Source organism: Vigna unguiculata, chromosome 5, assembly GCF_037176805.1.
Source record: "Vigna unguiculata cultivar grain cowpea cultivar isolate G323 ecotype 2 chromosome 5, ASM3717680v1, whole genome shotgun sequence".
NCBI classification, from domain to species: domain Eukaryota; kingdom Viridiplantae; phylum Streptophyta; class Magnoliopsida; order Fabales; family Fabaceae; genus Vigna; species Vigna unguiculata.
Window position 1 is genome coordinate 5,446,344 of NC_140796.1, and position 17,583 is coordinate 5,463,926.

The 17,583-nt window shown below is 33.7% G+C and overlaps 2 protein-coding genes across 4 annotated transcripts; one reads left to right on the forward strand and one right to left on the reverse strand.

Annotated features, from left to right (window-relative positions):
- Positions 1-438: 438 nt before the first annotated feature.
- On the forward strand, positions 439-4,037 carry LOC114186059 (ferric reduction oxidase 2-like). 2 transcript variants are annotated; one of them, XM_028074059.2, is made up of 8 exons: positions 439-707; positions 781-886; positions 982-1,173; positions 1,274-1,508; positions 2,178-2,505; positions 2,610-2,853; positions 2,944-3,638; positions 3,788-4,037. In XM_028074059.2, the coding sequence occupies exons 1-8, from the start codon at positions 515-517 to the stop codon at positions 3,925-3,927; spliced, it is 2,133 nt and encodes a 710-aa protein (XP_027929860.1). In that variant the 5' UTR covers positions 439-514; the 3' UTR covers positions 3,928-4,037. The 2 variants fall into 2 exon arrangements, with proteins under 2 accessions (XP_027929860.1, XP_027929861.1); XM_028074060.2 differs by having other exon boundaries at positions 985-1,173.
- A 1,535-nt stretch (positions 4,038-5,572) lies between these two features.
- Positions 5,573-17,320, reverse strand: LOC114185002 (uncharacterized). 2 transcript variants are annotated; one of them, XM_028072470.2, is made up of 23 exons: positions 16,960-17,320; positions 16,450-16,552; positions 16,181-16,329; positions 15,498-15,579; positions 14,937-15,352; positions 13,907-14,339; positions 13,604-13,827; positions 13,159-13,354; positions 12,872-13,017; positions 12,304-12,478; positions 12,114-12,167; positions 11,121-11,300; positions 10,096-10,208; positions 9,239-9,418; positions 9,055-9,112; positions 8,720-8,779; positions 8,589-8,630; positions 8,361-8,488; positions 8,135-8,270; positions 7,965-8,042; positions 6,844-6,960; positions 6,142-6,204; positions 5,573-6,044 (listed from the first exon to the last, which is right to left on the reverse strand). In XM_028072470.2, the coding sequence occupies exons 1-23, from the start codon at positions 17,091-17,093 to the stop codon at positions 5,958-5,960; spliced, it is 3,354 nt and encodes a 1,117-aa protein (XP_027928271.1). In that variant the 5' UTR covers positions 17,094-17,320; the 3' UTR covers positions 5,573-5,957. The 2 variants fall into 2 exon arrangements, with proteins under 2 accessions (XP_027928271.1, XP_027928268.1); XM_028072467.2 differs by having other exon boundaries at positions 16,450-16,557.
- Positions 17,321-17,583: the final 263 nt, after the last annotated feature.

Sequence of the window (17,583 nt, forward strand, 5' to 3'; positions counted from 1 at the left end):
CAGACACCATCTCAGCTGGAACAATTCACCACACTCAAGAGGTTAACCTTCCATGATGGTTTTTTGTAACAGACTCTAATGTATAGTACTATATTTTCTAAATAACTGCAACATTGGGACTTCAACTTTGCCTTGTTTTTCATTCCTTCATTCCTGCTAATGTAAAACTAAATGGTGTTGTTAAGTGAAGTTATGGAAAGAAACAACATATGCAGGATTATATCTTTATATAAATAAAGACATTATTGTTCTATCCGAATTCCTCGTAATATGGTCTTGTAATAACTTTATCATTGTGTGTTTTTTATTTTCTCATCATAATTTGTGATATTAATGGCTTTAGTTTTCACAAACAGACACGAAAGTAATTGCCACTGATCATATATATATATATATATATATATATATATATATATATATATATGTTAGTTTATTTTCTCTGTACAAACTGTGTCACCATTGTTTCTTGTGTAGAGTATAAGTCAGAAGAAGAGAAGGGAAAGAGAAAGCAAAGATGAATGTGGAAGTGGAGAAAAAGACGCTATCTGAAGAAAAATATGGCAGGGTTGAATCTGTCATAAGGTGGTTGGTGGTGGTTGTGTTTGTGGGATGGATTTTCGTGTGGATAATGACTCCCACAAACACTTACCAGCAAAAATGGAAGCATCGTCTTCAAGAAAAGACTGAATCTGTTTTTGGTGCACAAGGTCTCTTTCTGAGCAAATTCACTTGGTGTTTATATTAGATATCCAAAGTCCAAATAATGATCATCTTTTGCAGGTGCAAGGCTTCTGGTTTACACTTGTCCAATCTTGTTCATAGCTGCTTTGGGATGTGTCTACGTCCACATAGTCAAAAAAGGAAAGGGTTCCAACATGGAAAAAAGGTCCAATATTTTCTCATTCTTCAAACCCCCCATTTCGATCTTATCATATTTGTTCTGCAAAGTGCTTTACTTTGTTAAATTTGGTTCATGAACAGCAGAAAGAAACACGAGGTATCCATATGGAAGCGTTTGGTGCTTGTGAGAGGTCCTCTTGGCATAGTTTCTGTCACAGAACTGGCCTTCTTGTCTATGTTCATTGTTCTCCTCTTATGGTCCTTTTCAATCTATCTGCACAATGGCTTTGCCAAAATCACCCACAAATTAGCAGCAGAACAAGGTGTAAAACTGTAAGAACATTCTTATCAAACACTTAAATTTCAACAACTAGATGGTTGGTTACAAAACATGATCAAGGTTTAGACTTAGTTTTATATGCGTTTTTTGCAGCTGGGAGAAGAGACTAGCTAGTGCAGCTGTGAAGTTGGGTTTGGTTGGGAACATATGTTTGGCATTCTTGTTTTTCCCAGTTGTTCGTAGTTCCTCAGTGCTACCATTACTTGGACTAACACAAGAGAGTTGCATCAAATACCATATTTGGCTAGGACACATTGCCATGACCCTTTTCACTGCTCATGGTATTCTTTTCATTATCTATTGGGCACTTACTCATCAACTTTCAAAGGTTCATCTTCATATCCTTATGCTACTACATATCTCTTTCCTTTGGTGCCTTTTGAAATGTGAGTAAGTCGTAAATGTTAAATATAAGTTCTATAAATTTTAAAATACCAAGTATATTTAATGTTTTCTTCATTGAATAGTAGTTAAACTGTGGAAGTCGTTGCAATAAGAAATTATTACTATCACCAGAACAGTTAATGTATTGATGAAACTTCTAAAAAGTAGTGTACCAAATGCAATAAACGGAGATAATTTATTTTCTTGGGAACGTGAAGAAGATAAAGAGTGAATAGGGAATACACTGAAAATAATCAATAATCCATTGAAACGAGTGCTCACTCTCACTGTTCACACTCAAGGATATAAATGTTTTCTTTTCTGATAAATCAAACAACAATAGCTTATTGCATATAACAGAAAGTAGCTCCGGTGGTAATAACAATGTAAAACTGTGATTTAAATATAGCTTATTATCATTCATATGAAGCATATAAATTAAATTTCTGTAACAAGAGTCTTAGAAACCATGACATGACTTTTATTGACAGTGTAAAAAGATCAAAGTAGCAAGCAATACACATGGACTCTAATTCATAGTTCAATTTGACATATACTTTGTTGTCTTGTCTTTGGAGACATGATTGTATTTTATGTTGGAGCTATGAAGCAGATGCTGGAATGGAAAAGAATAGGGATTTCAAATGTAAGTGGAGAGGTATCTCTGGTTGCTGGTTTGTTGATGTGGATTGCAGCAATCCCTCGTATTAGGCGTAAAGCTTTTGAGGTCTTCTTCTACACTCACTACCTCTACATCCTCTTCATTGTCTTCTTCATTTTTCACGTTGGCTTCTCCTATGCATGCACCATGCTCCCAGCTTTCTACCTCTTCTTAGTTGATCGCTACCTAAGGTTTCTGCAATCAAGATACCAAGTTCCTTTGATTTCTGCTCGTGTTTTGCCTTGTAAAACTCTACAACTCAACTTCTCCAAGACCCATGGTATATATAATTAACACAATGTCACTACATGTTGTTGTGAACTCTATACAAAATATGATGATACTTTAGTAAGATATTATGTGACATGTTTTGGATTTTGGCAGGTTTAACTTATAGTCCTACAAGTATTATGTTCATAAATATACCAAGCATATCGAAGCTACAGTGGCATCCATTTACCATTACTTCTAATAGTAATTTGGAGCCAGAAGTGTTGAGTGTTGTTATCAAAAGTGAAGGAACTTGGTCCCAGAAACTCTACCAGATGCTCTCAACCCCTTCAGCAATTGATCATCTCAGTGTCTCTGTTGAAGGTCCATATGGACCTGCATCAACCAACTATCTGAGGTCTGCATAATGAAATTTACATGCAATTTGTTGCACCCTTTCACTTGTAGCTTCATATCTGAAAATGTTTTGATTTCCTCATATAACTAGGTATGACACTCTTGTGATGGTTAGTGGAGGGAGTGGAATCACCCCCTTTATCTCCAACATTCGGGAGCTAATGTATTTGAACACAGCATTCATATGCAGAACCCCAAAAGTTATCCTAATATGTGCATTCAAGAACTCTTCCTATCTCTCAATGCTGGATCTGATCCTTCCAAATTCTGGCACCCCATTTGATATTTCTAACATGCAACTACAAATTGAGGCCTACATCACAAGAAAGGAAGAGCATGAATTGGAAAGTCAAACTCACCTTCAAGATATAAGGTTCAAACCCAAGGCAACAGATGCACCCATATCTGCTATTTTAGGTCCTAACAGTTGGCTATGGCTTTGTGCTATAATCTCATCCTCGTTCATTATTTTCCTTGTCCTAATTGGGATCATTACACGATACATCATTTTCCCTGTAGAATACAATTCTAATAAAATATTTTCACAATCTTTGGGGTCATTCCTCAGCATGTTAGCCATATGTGTGTCCATAACAATGGCTGCTAGTGTAGCTGTTGTTTGGAACAAGAAACACAACGATATAGAAGCAAAGCAGATTCAGAACTTAGAAGGGTCATCATCAGAGGTGAATGTTAATGGAGGAGATAAAGAAGTTGAAAGCCTACCCCACCAATTCCTTGTTCAAGCTACAAAAGTGCATTTTGATGTAAGACCTGATCTGAGAAGTAAGTCATTTACGTATCATTTCAAGGGTATAATGCGTTTTAGAACTCTAAAAATCTAGTCAGAAATAGTTTTCATTCACACATTTTAAACATGGCCAAGAAATTCATCAATCAAAAGTTTTTTCTTTTTTCTTTTTCTCATTTTCCAGGAATGCTAATGGAAGTTGAAGGAACAAGAGTTGGAGTTTTTGTTTCGGGACCCAAGAAGATGAAGCAGGAGGTTGCAGCCATTTGTTCGTCTGGTTTAGCAGAAAATCTCCATTTTGAGTCTTATAGCTTTAGCTGGTAATTTTATAGGAACTTGTAAATTAGCTACTATATAGAAATAGTTAGGTTCTAATCATTGCTTATAAGAAATTTATTATAAAAAAAGCAAATAAAATTTCAGTTAAAAATTGTGATTAATGGAATGTGAATCAGTGGAGGATATGGTTGAAAAGATGATGAGAATCTATCATGGCATTGGATTTTCTTACGTTATATGAAGGTAAGGTGGCATTAATCTAATTAAGAATAGAAAAAAGACACGCCACTTTTTATTTTACTTCTTTAAAATCCATTTTAATTATAAAATATTATATTTAACTAATAAAGATAAATATAAATAGAATAAGAATATTTATGATTGTTAAATAGAAATATAAAAGAATGATAATGTCAAACTCATTCATGGTCCTAGAAAATTGATATTCCATTTTTTGTCCTTAATTTTTTTTTTCATGAAAACAATTGATATTTTGTCTAATGTCTTGTTACAAAAGTAAAGTACACGTGGTAAAACAGTTCGATTTTGTTTTGTGCAGCTATTATTGACTTTACTAGTAATGAGTTGGAATAGACTGGAATTTTAATTTTCTGACATGTTAATTTCTTTAATTTTATTACTTTTTATTTGAAGTAAAAAGTATATTTTATATGTTTAATAATATTGTTACATTTAAATATTAAATTACTTTATTACAGTAATAATTTAAATTTAAATTTTGTAGTATTAATAATTTGAATTACAAAATTATCACATATTTATATTTTTAAAATAATATAATAAAAGTAATATTTAAAAAAAATATTTAAATTTTAAGTGAAAATACGGGTTAGGAAGATTGAAAATATCATTACAGCCTACTAAATTAGTGGCGAATACAGGTTTAATTTATTTTGTCACTCCTATCCAATTTGTAATTTTTTTTGAGAAAATAGTCACTGCATTAATATTATAAATAATTTTAAAATCAATAAGTAATTGGTAAGTTTTTATTAGTTAATTGACCATAAAAAATTAGAGATATATACAAACAGAGTTTAATCAAACATTATATAATCCAATAAAAAATTATTGTAGCACCACCCATATTTACTTTGATTCAGTTAGTTATAAAAGAGTGCCAAAGAACTTGAATATTGAAAAAAAAAAATTGCTGGACCAAGTTTTATTTATTGTGACTTTCTTAGAAGCAGGAATGATTTTCCTACTTTTCAATTTCTCTGTACCTTTGTTTTTCATTTATGATATACATTTGATATCTTGTAAATTATTTGTGAAATTTGAGGAATCAATTTTGATGAGATACTATGTTTCGGCAGTGATGCTTTAACACAACCTTTTCATAAGAAATACTACATTTTTTAATAATTTTTAAACTAATTACATTTAAACAAAGAAAAAATATGAAATTCATTATTCTAAAGTGAATGATTTCATAGAATAGCCTGCTGCAACATCAAAACAATGTTTTTATGGAGAGAAAAAGCATATTCAAATCTAACAATCGTATTGAAATTCGTAAAAATACTTCTAGTAACTCGAAACCTCACATGCATTTGTTTATATGAAATAATGCAATGTATAAAATAAAAGCAAGTCAAAATGTAGCATAGAACAGGAAATAGAAGTGTAGAAAGAAACTGAAGGAAGAATTGAAGGATGAAGTGAATTATGGGAGAAAAACAAGTGCATAAATTCTACTATGAATGTTAGGCTGATCAACGGCATATAACTAATATATACAGCGAGATCTGTTTATGCTTTTACAAAAACACATGTTACAAAATGTGGTCAAAAGTGAAAAGAATAGTGAAATCCTCAGACATGCACAAGCCTCCCTACACATATTTCTAACCTCTATCTACATGTACTATATTCTGGATTCATTGGATTAACACCATAAAATAACTCGTTGCCAACAACATGGTAATAACTTGGTATTCTGGTCCCCACAATCATATCCAAGGGAAAGGATGCATAGTCCTTACGTGTGACGTGATCAATCAGAAAACCATCCAATCAGCAGGAATCAAATGTGAGATTTATATTCACTTTTACTTTCTTTCTACATTTGAAACTGATGAAAGTCTCTGTTCCAGGTCTGCCAGCAAATCTTGATATTCTGTAAATGCTGGGTGTGACTGTTGTGCAAACAAAACAGATAGGAACATCATATTTAGTTCATTCAAGTCTACATGTCATCATGCCAACACAATAACCTACAACAAATAGATATACCTCCATAGTGGTGCTGTACGTTTTCCACAACCGAACATCATGTCTGAACAAGTCAAAAAGAACCTGAAAAATCTCAAAACAATACACTTGTCAACAAAAGTGAACCCTTTCTAAAATGGAAAAAGATCCACATGTGACAAAAACTTGGAGAACGTGCTTTACACAAGTCACATAGGTATTTTGAATTCATCACATAGAACGATAGAGAATAGAGATGTAAACCATAGGTTCAAGCAAGGGTAGATCAATTAGAGTGCTTTAAGGGTTATATAACAAAAAGGTAACACTCAAACTCAAAGGAAAATTTTACCACAACCATAAGGCCTAAAATGTCATATGGATGGGATTAGGAATATATTAGAAAAAAGGTTGGGGTAGTACCTACGATGGAAAAGATGGAAAAAAAGTCATGTTAGCTGATTCAGACATGCATGATGATGAGTGATGAAGGCCCCACCCAGAAAAGAAAGTATATTTAAGGGCTTGTTTATTTTACATTCAGAAACAATAACTCCCACCAAGTTCCAATGTAAAATTTGGGTACAAATCCCAATTACGCTCTATAATTCATAACCCATTGCATTAAACTTGCCAAATCTCTCTCTTCTTTCTTTGGCTTATAATTTCAACATTAGTTTTGATGAATTCATCTCAGCATAATTTCAGATCTTCCTGTCCTGTACAGACAAAAGTCAAACATACCTCAGAACGTCTTAAGAGAGTAGCCAGGACAACTATCCATTCCTTAAACTTCACAGAGCACATATGTGCCAGGAGAAAATCAGCATCCAAGCGGCTCTGTAATGTTCCCATTTGAAACTGATAACAAAAAATATTTTCAATAATGGAGAAAAACAAAACTAAACAAAATATCAGTATAGATCTATAGAAGCTCATGCCAAATGATCATTGCGTATTCAAAATTGACTTCAGAAATCAGTTACCCCTTTTGAGACCTTAATCATGATACATGGTTCTTTATTTATTTTAGGGTTAAATATGTTTTTGGTCCCTTAACTTTTAGTAAATTTTGGAATTAGTCCATTTTGAAACTTTGGACCAATTTAGTCCTTGATCTTTCGAAATACGTGGATTTAGTCTTTTTAATCAAATTTTGGTAGGTTTATTGGATGTTTCGTACGCATTTCAGGATTGTATTTGAGTTGTTTATATTGTTTGACACATTTTTGCTTTAATGTTAAGTCAAATACTATTATGAAACGTGCTTGAAATGTCAAATAAACTTAACAAAATTTGATTAAAAGGACTAAATCCACGCATTTCAAAATATGGAGGACTAAATTGGTCCAAAGTTTCAAAATAGACTAATTCCAAAATTCATTGAAAGTTAAGGGACCAAAAACATATTTAACCCTTTATTTTATTAAGATATAGCTAAAGAAAGCATCACTATGAGAACATAACATCGCATTTAGGTTGGTACCTCATATCTCACCAATCAACTACTCTCCCAAGGATATGTCTATAAAAGAGAAAAAGAAACAACTATAGAAAAAAATCATGGGGAACCAAACAAAAATCCATGAATCAAGAAAATCTATACTCCGGCAAACCTATTCTAAGAAAATCAAAACTTAAACAGAATAAGCCCATGTCTATACCACAAAAACTTGTACCAAAATATAGCAGGCCACAGAAACAGTTTGTAGTATTATCAGAGAATACAAATAAAGCTTGAGTGAATAAAACAAGGAAAGGTACACCAAGAATCAGATTTTATGCATCAACAACTATAAAAAGAGAGATTGAAAGAGAAAAGGTGATGGAAAAACCAATGAAATGGAAATGCTAAAATCCAAAACCTTTTGGCTTATTAGTTCAAGCCCAGAAGCAAAATTCTCCAACCGTGCACTCCCTTCTTTTTCGCGTTGTAGATACTCCTACAATTGATACCATTGAACAATTTAAAACACTTAAAACTAGAAAGAAAGTTATCTCAGGGACTAGAACAAATCAATCATTAAGATCTTACCACTAAACCAAATTGAGTGCCTTTTACAAATGCAACAAGCTTGGAGAGCTCTTTCCCAGCCATCAGGTAACTAGCATGATTTTCTAAAATATTCTTGACAGAGGTAACATGGGCACTTTGTTCTTTGAATGAGGAGCTGCTCCAGAGGTAATTACTAGTTAGTATGGCTGGAAACTGTGATGGTAGAGCAACCAAAAAAATACAATTGCCTAAAGTTTAAATGAACCTTTTATCTGATGATTGCTTCCTCTCAATAGAACGAAAAAGAAAATAGCCTAAAAATTTTGGAGACAGTTTATCTGAATCAATTGATGCTTGGTCATACTCCCGACCAGATCTCAGCAAGAACCGCACCTTAAAACCCAAAAAAAATAGTTAACAAAGACGGAACTTGTACAAGATTTATTACTTGACCAGAAAAAATGAATAGTCCAATGGCCTTTCAAAATAATACCAGCTCCCCAGCAAGCTCATACAATGATTCATCAAGTGTTGCCTGTAGAATTTTGATAATCACATTATTGATGTAACTAAAGTTCATTAAATAAAACCAAAAAGAAAAACTTAAGCAATCAAACCCCAAACCTGTAATAACCGTAAAGCACAGTACTGACTGACAGCAGGACCTTCCAGTTTGGCGATGACCTGTTTTATTCATGTGAAATTTATTAAATTTAACTAAGCAAGTCTAAAATATACTTAATATGATATCATATCAGAAAAAAAAAAAATCCTATTTGTATTTGAAGAGTAACAGTGCACCATGTGAGAGAATAGTCTAACAAGTCAGAGAATTTAAAACCTAATAAATGTCAGAATTGTCATCCTTAATGCAACATTCAATTCATAAACCAATTCTGTCAGAAAGGAGAACCCTGGCATGAATAAAGGGACTATTGAGAAAGGCAAGTGAGTCTTACAAGTATATAACATGCTGCAGTGCGGTACCATCTACGTTGAAAGCATTCCTCAAACAATCTATACAGTGAGCCCCAAAAGAATTAGACATCCAAAATATACAATGAACAAACATTTACAACACAGTTTCACATAGTAATCAAAGTTGAAATTAAAATGAAAACTATAGATGCTAGAAGGACATACTCAGTTGATCTTCCAGCAGCAGCAAACAAATCTGCCCAATGACGACCATCTGTTTTTCTTGCAACACTTACAACAACATCAAGGTACTCTGGAAAATTCCTGATCAGGTCACAGGTCTTCTCTAAAAGAGAGCTTTTAGCATGTTTAACAACTGAGATCTGGTTCCTGCTCACATTTGGCCTGGAATAATTGGCTTGACAATTATTAAACAGCTAACACAAAAACTATGAGGCAACTAAGTTTTACTCCAACTATCAAACTTCCTCAGCTCAAATTAATATCATATTTCAGATTACAGGAATGACCTGATTATGAGATTAAGTCCTATTGATATCATTAATGAGGGCAGGTAACTTTCAAAGTGTTTGAGGTTTATAACTTCTAGACAGGTTTTCAGTCTGAAGAAAATTAAAGTATTGATCTAAGCAATTAAACTCTGTTTTCATAAAGGCTGTTAAAGGTGAATGGCTCCTTTAAGGCACCAAAATCAGCAATGAGCACACAGGATGAAATATTTAAGAAAATGTGAACTTTATCGATCTAACTGTTATATGTAAGGTTCTCATAAATCAAGTCTTACAAAATTCTGAATAATTTAAAAACTAATCAATAACTTCATACAATATCCGATCTAAAACACAAGTAAATAGCTACTATTAGATTAAAGTACACATCTACAAATGCCTAGATATCTAAAATTTGATTTACATGAAAACAAGAATAATATCCCATGATTCAATGATTACATTGATGAAATTTACTTCTTGAAAAGTGTAATTATACATAGTATGCCACTTAACTAGTGTTCATTGATCCTGTCCCATTTTTAGAGTATTAACATTTCCAGATTGAAGTACCTGGATATATCTGCTTCAAATACTGTAAAAAGGAGCCACTCTAGACAATGTGAAAAATGAGGCTTCTCGGCTGATAGCTCTGCCAGCCTTAAAGCTTCCTCAATTTTGTCCCTCTGGAAGAAACATAAATGAACAGGAAATAATCAGATAAATATTTCTTTTCCCTATAGAACAAGAGTTTATAAAGAGAACAAGGTCCAACGTGCCTCTAAAAAAAATCATAAAAAAAGGAAAGCAACAAAACGAACCCCCAACTTTAAGCAGACAATTGCAGGCTCCCAAAACATTTTTAATGTGACAGGTCTTATATCTTGTTGAATCTATTGTTTCATACACAATAGAGGTGAGAAATGAGAAGAGTAGAAATTCAGAGAATAGGCAATCCTTATCAGAAATATAAAAGACATATATGTTCCATCTAGTAGAAAAACAGGACAAAATCTGTTAGACCAATTCAAACATCCTCTGTGATAGTTTTGAACTATTTTCTTATCTAACTCTTATCATGTTTTAAAGCAATGGATCACAAATTGTGCAAATAAGAGTAAAGACTATGAAAAATTCGACAAGAATAAAGATCTCATATATAGTGCCTGAAAGTAAAAAATTGCAATTGTTACCAAACTCCTCAAATATCAACATCAATAATGAAACATTGCAATTTCTCTTTTTCTTTCTTAGATACTTGTTATGTTCATTACATTGTTCATAAGATGCCTAATAGAATATACTTTTACTCCCTTTCTTTAAATTTAATATTCATACATGGCCCCAAGGTGGGGCATATACATGGTAGTCAATCAGAATTCAAATCATAAAGTTGCATCATTTTACGATTATAATCCCTCTGAAGGATTCAAATCGCTCATTTATTGGTCAGTATAGCAAATGGATGCCGTACTAAAAAAAATTCTTTCAAGAATTGAATGAGAAAGGCAACCAAGAGACCAAAATGTCCCAAAAGTAGAATATGAACCAATGGTTAAAGAAATTATAACAATCTTCAATTTAATTCAGTGCAGTACCTGAAGAAGATGGCGTAGTAAGCAGTGTAGTATTGTTTGTGCTTGAGGAGATGGTTCAAAACATGGAAATTCAGCACTTGCTGAAAATGAAATTCTCTGGGAAACACCAACAACTACACCAGCGTTTGGAAGAAGTCCCAAAGGGTAAACTTCACGATCAAACTCAAGCTCTGGGTCCAGCTAAAAATTGTGGCAAATACCAGTAAATTAATTGATTTCAGAACGGAGGAATGACCGAACTTATTTGCTTCAAATGGAATAAATTGTTGTTTTTCTTTACAAGATCTATTATCTACCAGATAAATTGTAAGACAATGCAGCAATTACTCAATAAAGGAAACAAAGTAATGAAGATAAGTCGGACATGCTATGTCTAGTTCATCATTTAGGGTAAAACCAGAGTATTCCAAAGAATATGAAGCCAATCACATACACCAACTATTTATTTATTTTTTACTCAATGTGATCCCTATATTTTTTAAAAGGCTGAATATGATATCTTCCGTTAACGTTAACAACATTTTTGGTCCCTATATTTGTGGCAATGATTCAATTTTTTCCCTTTATTTATTTTTTAGTCAATGTAGTCCCTATATATTTTAAAAGGTTGAATGTGATATCTTCTGTTAGATTAACGTTAACATCATTCCTCCTATTTTGCCCTTGGGATTGGACAATAATTGTGTAAAGAGAGTAGGTGATTGTATCAGCAAACGTCAGCTCATCATCCTCTAAAAGATGTTAACGCTGATCTAATGAAAGGGAAGGGATCATACTGACTCTTTTTAAAAAATATAAGGACCACGTTAGTCAAAATTAAATAAAGGGAAAACATTGAATTATTGCTACAAATATAAGGACCAAAAATGCTATTAAGCCTATAGTACAATATAAACAAAAAGGTCTGAAAGAATGAATACAATATCAAATGAGTATGAAGTAATGCATTCTGTTCAGTGCAGCCTACAAGGTTGTAAACATCCTTCTGCATACCTGTAAGAAATCTTCCTGCTTAAAAGGATCAGCACCTGGAGATGGATACCAAACCTGCAACAATAAACTTCCATGTAAAAAACTATCAGACAAGTAAAGAGGAAATACACCGGAGGGTGAATCAAAGTCATAAACCTCGTCAAATTTAGGGAAGTACATACAGTGAATAGGAAAGATCTCAATGGGTTACCTGCATTCCACGGTGACCGTAATCTAACCATGAAACTTCCTCAATCAAATTTGTTTTATCCTCAGACTGACCACAGGTGACCCAAAATAGTTCAACCGAATCAGTAAGATTTCTCTCCCGTCCATCGTCAAGATCAAGAAGTGAAAGCTCCCCATTTGCCCTCAATATCAAACATCTAGAACAAAAAACACTTTCATGAGGAAACTAATATGCAAATATAATCCCACCTCCTGCATTGGCTGCTTCATCCTAGTTAATATGTCTTGGCAAAAAACATTAAGTAAAATAAATTTCTTTAAGATGAATTATTAGTGAGAGAAAAATAGCACTATTGGCCGTAAAAATAGCAACAAAAACAACAAAGTTTAGGAGGGTATACCTTTTTACTAGCAAGCCAACAACTCATTTAGACGTCATATATGTTTAAATTGTTATGACAATAATTACACGGGATACTTTGTTGTAATGCATCCAGATTCATGGATAGTGGTATTTTGAAATGATTTAATAAGACAAATAGAAAAACAAAGTGGAGAAAGTGAGTAAGGCTGTTCACAAGAACACATACCTTGCTGGCTCTCTTGTTAATGAATCTGATGAAACTGAACTGTAATTGTTTGAAATAGATTCTCTTGGATGTTGATCAGGAATGAATCGCATTGCAGCAGGATGGCTCTTGGCAGTAACAATTGAAAGTTCTCGTACTGCAGAAAGCTGTTTGTCATGTTATCACTTAAAAATGTATAACAATGCAGGATTTATAGAAGAAAATTGAAATAAGAAAGAAAAGGAGCATAACAAGTAATAGTCTTACTCAGGCAAAAACAAAAGAACTATTTGAAAGTATGCATTTACCTGTAAATCTGGATTTCCTGAAGGAGATAATTCACCAAATAATTTCACACGGAATATGTGGACATCAAATGGTCTATAAGTAAGAAGCATATGATCTTGGTACACATCCATCACCATTGGTTTAGCAAGCAATGGTTTCCGACAGAGTAATGAACTTTGGTCAAGGTGATATCTCGGGTAAAAGAGCAATTCATAGCTGAAGATAAAATGAGGAGACACGAGAGACAGTGAATTTAGATCAAAATGGCGTTGCATGATGCTACATAAAGACATAATTTAAATGAGACCTATTTCTTTTCTTGTGTGTGGGCATGTATTAGAGTTAGGCTTTTTCATACAGGCACATTGTTGAACCCCACTTGATTATGAAAGATATTTTTGACAAGCACTAAAATTTGTGAAGTATCAACAGCATGTAACATGTTAAGTGACAAAAGTATCTCACGTGTTGGATGAATCAATATAGTTGCAGACAACAACAATCTTCCCCAACCATAACAAGCCTTTACACTGAATCTTTTGCTCTTGTGTAACATCTCCAAATACTCTCCATCTTTTCAGTCGTATATCATACAATATCAAACCATGAAGACCAGCAATAGCTAAGTACATCCCATCCTGGCTAGCTGCCACATGTTGAACTGGCCAGTTTTGTGAAATATAAGAAACCTGCAAAAACTTTTCAACTTTAGAATAGATATCCATACAGCAAATTACGTGTTCACAAATTGACAATCAAACACATAACTGGAAGCTTAAGATGTAGCATTTTAAGTTCATCAGTCTCTTCTGACTGCACAATGAGTAAACGGTCTTCTCCATAAATCACTTGACGGATATATGTAGTGCCTGAAACACCTCTGCTAAGACAGCATTTCCCAAATGAGAATGATAGAATTCTCCCCGAACACCCCTCCTCAATAGCATAAATTCTATATCCATATTCATCCCACTGCATCAGTGAGGTACCACCCATCAATGGTTCATACTTACAATCATGGTTTTGTTTAGAAGTTGGAGAAGACATGGAACTTAAGCCTATTTGTCGTACAGTTGACATCAAGCGACAACCAGAAACGGACCAAACTGTAAGCCCCCTTAACTTCCACCCGACTGCAAAAGCGGAATTATCAGGTGTCCAAGCAATGCAACTAACAGGACCAGTGTCATCCATTGAATATCTGCAATATAATATTTCAAGCCATCAAACCAAACTCCATCTAAAAAAAAGAAAATACTCCTCTAGAGTGAGTTTGTATCTGAAGTGCACAAATAAGAGTGTACCTACACTTCATTTTAAAAAAGTATATATCATGATCTTACCACATTCAAATTCAGTGGTGGATACATCCTTATTTGTGCAATTCATAGATAAGCTCATTTTAGAGGAGCCTTATCTGTAAATGACATTCAACACAAGTCCCAATATACTGATGAGATAAGATAACATCGAGATAATATCACTATAGTCATATTTCTTCTTCCCCTCTGAAATTGCATGCATTCAATAGAAACAAAGAAATGTAATTTCATTTGGATGACTAGTTATGGAATAACTTAGGGTGTGCTGATCTTTCTAATAATGTTAACTGTGGCTATACACTTTCAAAACATAAAAAAAGAATGAGATAGCATTAGCATCTAGGACTCATAAAAACACATTAAACCAGGTATTTATTCATAATCTTCGGGAGAACTTGTCTGTCAAGCTCGGAGAAGTAGATCATGAAGGTTTCAATCTGATGCTGATTTATTAATGTATAATAAACAAAACTTACCCCCAGTCATACAAAGAGACTGCACGTATAAGTGATACTGATTCTGCCAAATCATACAACTCCACTGTTCCTCTTTTAGTACCAACAGCAAGAATTTGCTGCTCTAGAGCTACTGAGACACAGACAGCATCACCACCAGACAACTTCTTTTCTGCTTTGATACAGTCAACTTGCTTTAGGCCTTTTTTACTCACAGAACATGAGACAAGTTGCCCGTCAGAATACAAGACAAATAGCAACCTCAATGGAAGGCAAAGTTCCAGTTGATTGATTTCAGACTTTCTAGGAATAACGTGATTGAACATAAGAGCCTTCGGGTGAGATTTAGGAGAAAGGCCATTCTCTATTGTAAGTGGCATTTGAGAATAGTCAAAGCTATTAGTGGGTTGTGGATCAAATTCAGAAGCCCCAAAGAACTGTTCAGGAGATCATAAAACGATGGCAATATTGTTAAAAATCAAAAAACAAAAAAGAAAGATTATTGCATACATGGCTGGATATTGCCAGATACCAATGACCATACAATGTCCAAAATTGTTTAGTCTGAGTATTTTAAATTACCTCCCCTTTCCAAGATATACTGTATAAAGTTCCATCAGAAAGTCCAAGTAACATATGTTTGTTATCGCTGATAATATTGCTCCTGACAAAACAGTAGAATAAAGAGAAGTATCAAGATCACACTGCAAATGCCTTAAGATTTAGACTATGATACATAGAGTGAAGCACAGAAATTTGACACTTTCTAGGAAGCATTGAGGAATTACAACATTATTTTATAACTTAGATAAGGCCAGTTAAAATGAAATCATGTAGTCACCCAATTGCAAAAATAATCAAAAATCCATAATATTACACTTACCGTTGATACCAATAGTTACTTTGTAAAGCATTGGCAGTTACACAATCAAATGCATACAGACTTTTACAAGTGGCATATTCTTTGGAGCTAAGATAATACTTCTACTTTTTATTTACAAATTACTAAACTCTCTACTTCTCTCTTCATATCCTATCCATCAGTGAGACATTACACTCAATTTGAACTATCACAAACTAATTAGCATACCTTTGCTGGTTGCATAAAATGGACGATATACAATATTTAATTACTAAGAAAAAATCCTATTCAATTCACATTCCAAAATCCACACACGTAGTAGTTTAATAGTTTTATTCAATCAAATTGATGCATCTCATATACATGAAGAAAATTAGAAAATCAAAACGAGCAGGAAACTTACACAGATAAATCCTTTACTGCAAAAGGAACTTGCTCTGTGAGCAGAAGAGAAATGATAGCTAGGCACAAAGCAGAGGGTTGTCTACCACCCGTGTGTATTCTTTTATCTGAGAACTGGACTTTGAAAATATGAAGAAAGAAGGTAGATGTCTGCAAATTGAAAATATATATGTATAAGGAAGATGAATATGACTTGAAGATTTCTACTTAGAATGTAAAGTTGGTCATTCATAGAATATATCCAATCATGTAAAAGACTAGCAAACTTACAAGAATAGCAATTAATTTGGCATCAGGGCTCCACACGGCCTGCATGTTTTCTCCTTCCCTCTGCAATGAATCTGAATCTCTCTTGTACTTCCCCAATCTCACTCTATGCTGAACCAACAAAAAAATCATAAACACTGTTAAGCCCAAACTCCTTATACCCACATTACAACAATCATCTTTTATCCTAAAATTAAAAATAAATAAACAAAATCCATTACACTCAACTTCAATTACCCACGTTTCAGAAACTCACCTCCATCAAAATCCAGTTCACATTTTTTTCAAAAGAAATAAATATTAACACAATTGAGTATAGTCACAAATTCACAATAAACTCGCCTTGATGAAAACCAGTCCACACACATTAATTCAAACCCGGACACACATTAATTTTCAAACACCCACATTGCAGAATCCCACCTCCAGGAAAACCCATATAAATTCTCTCCAAAAAACAAAAAAATTATACAGAACCCAACCACACAACCGGTCAAACACGGATCCATGTACCTGGGAAGTGCTCCAAAGTTCAAAGTGAGTGGGGGACACAACGAGCAACGTGCGATTGATGACTTTGAGGTACACAATCTTCTGTGCAGATGGAGACAGTCCTTGCTCGAGAGGGATGACCTGGGGCCACCCATATGCCATATACATCTTTTGCCTCTTCTCTTCTCAGATTCGCTTGATTGTTGCAATCTGTGACGGATCTAGAATAAGCACAGCGATATGAGGGACTGCAAAACCGAGATCACGAGCATTTCATGAGAACGCCAATGTTTCAGCTTTGATCCACGATTCGGATTTGCGATTGGGAACAACAACCAAGTTCAACTACAAGGCCATTCCCAACAACACACTGAAAATTAATTTAGAATATGTTTGTATCACAGAAAATTGTATACATAGTAATACTGGTAAAAAAGGGTTAAATATGTTTTTGGTCCCTTAACTTTCAGTGAATTTTGGAATTAGTCCATTTTGAAACTTTGAATCAATTTAGTCCTTCATCTTTTGAAATACGTGGATTTAGTCCTTTTAATTAAATTTTGTTAAGTTTAGTTGACATTTCAAGCGCGTTTCACAATTGTATTTGACTTAACATTAAAGCAAAAATGTGTCAAACGGTATAAA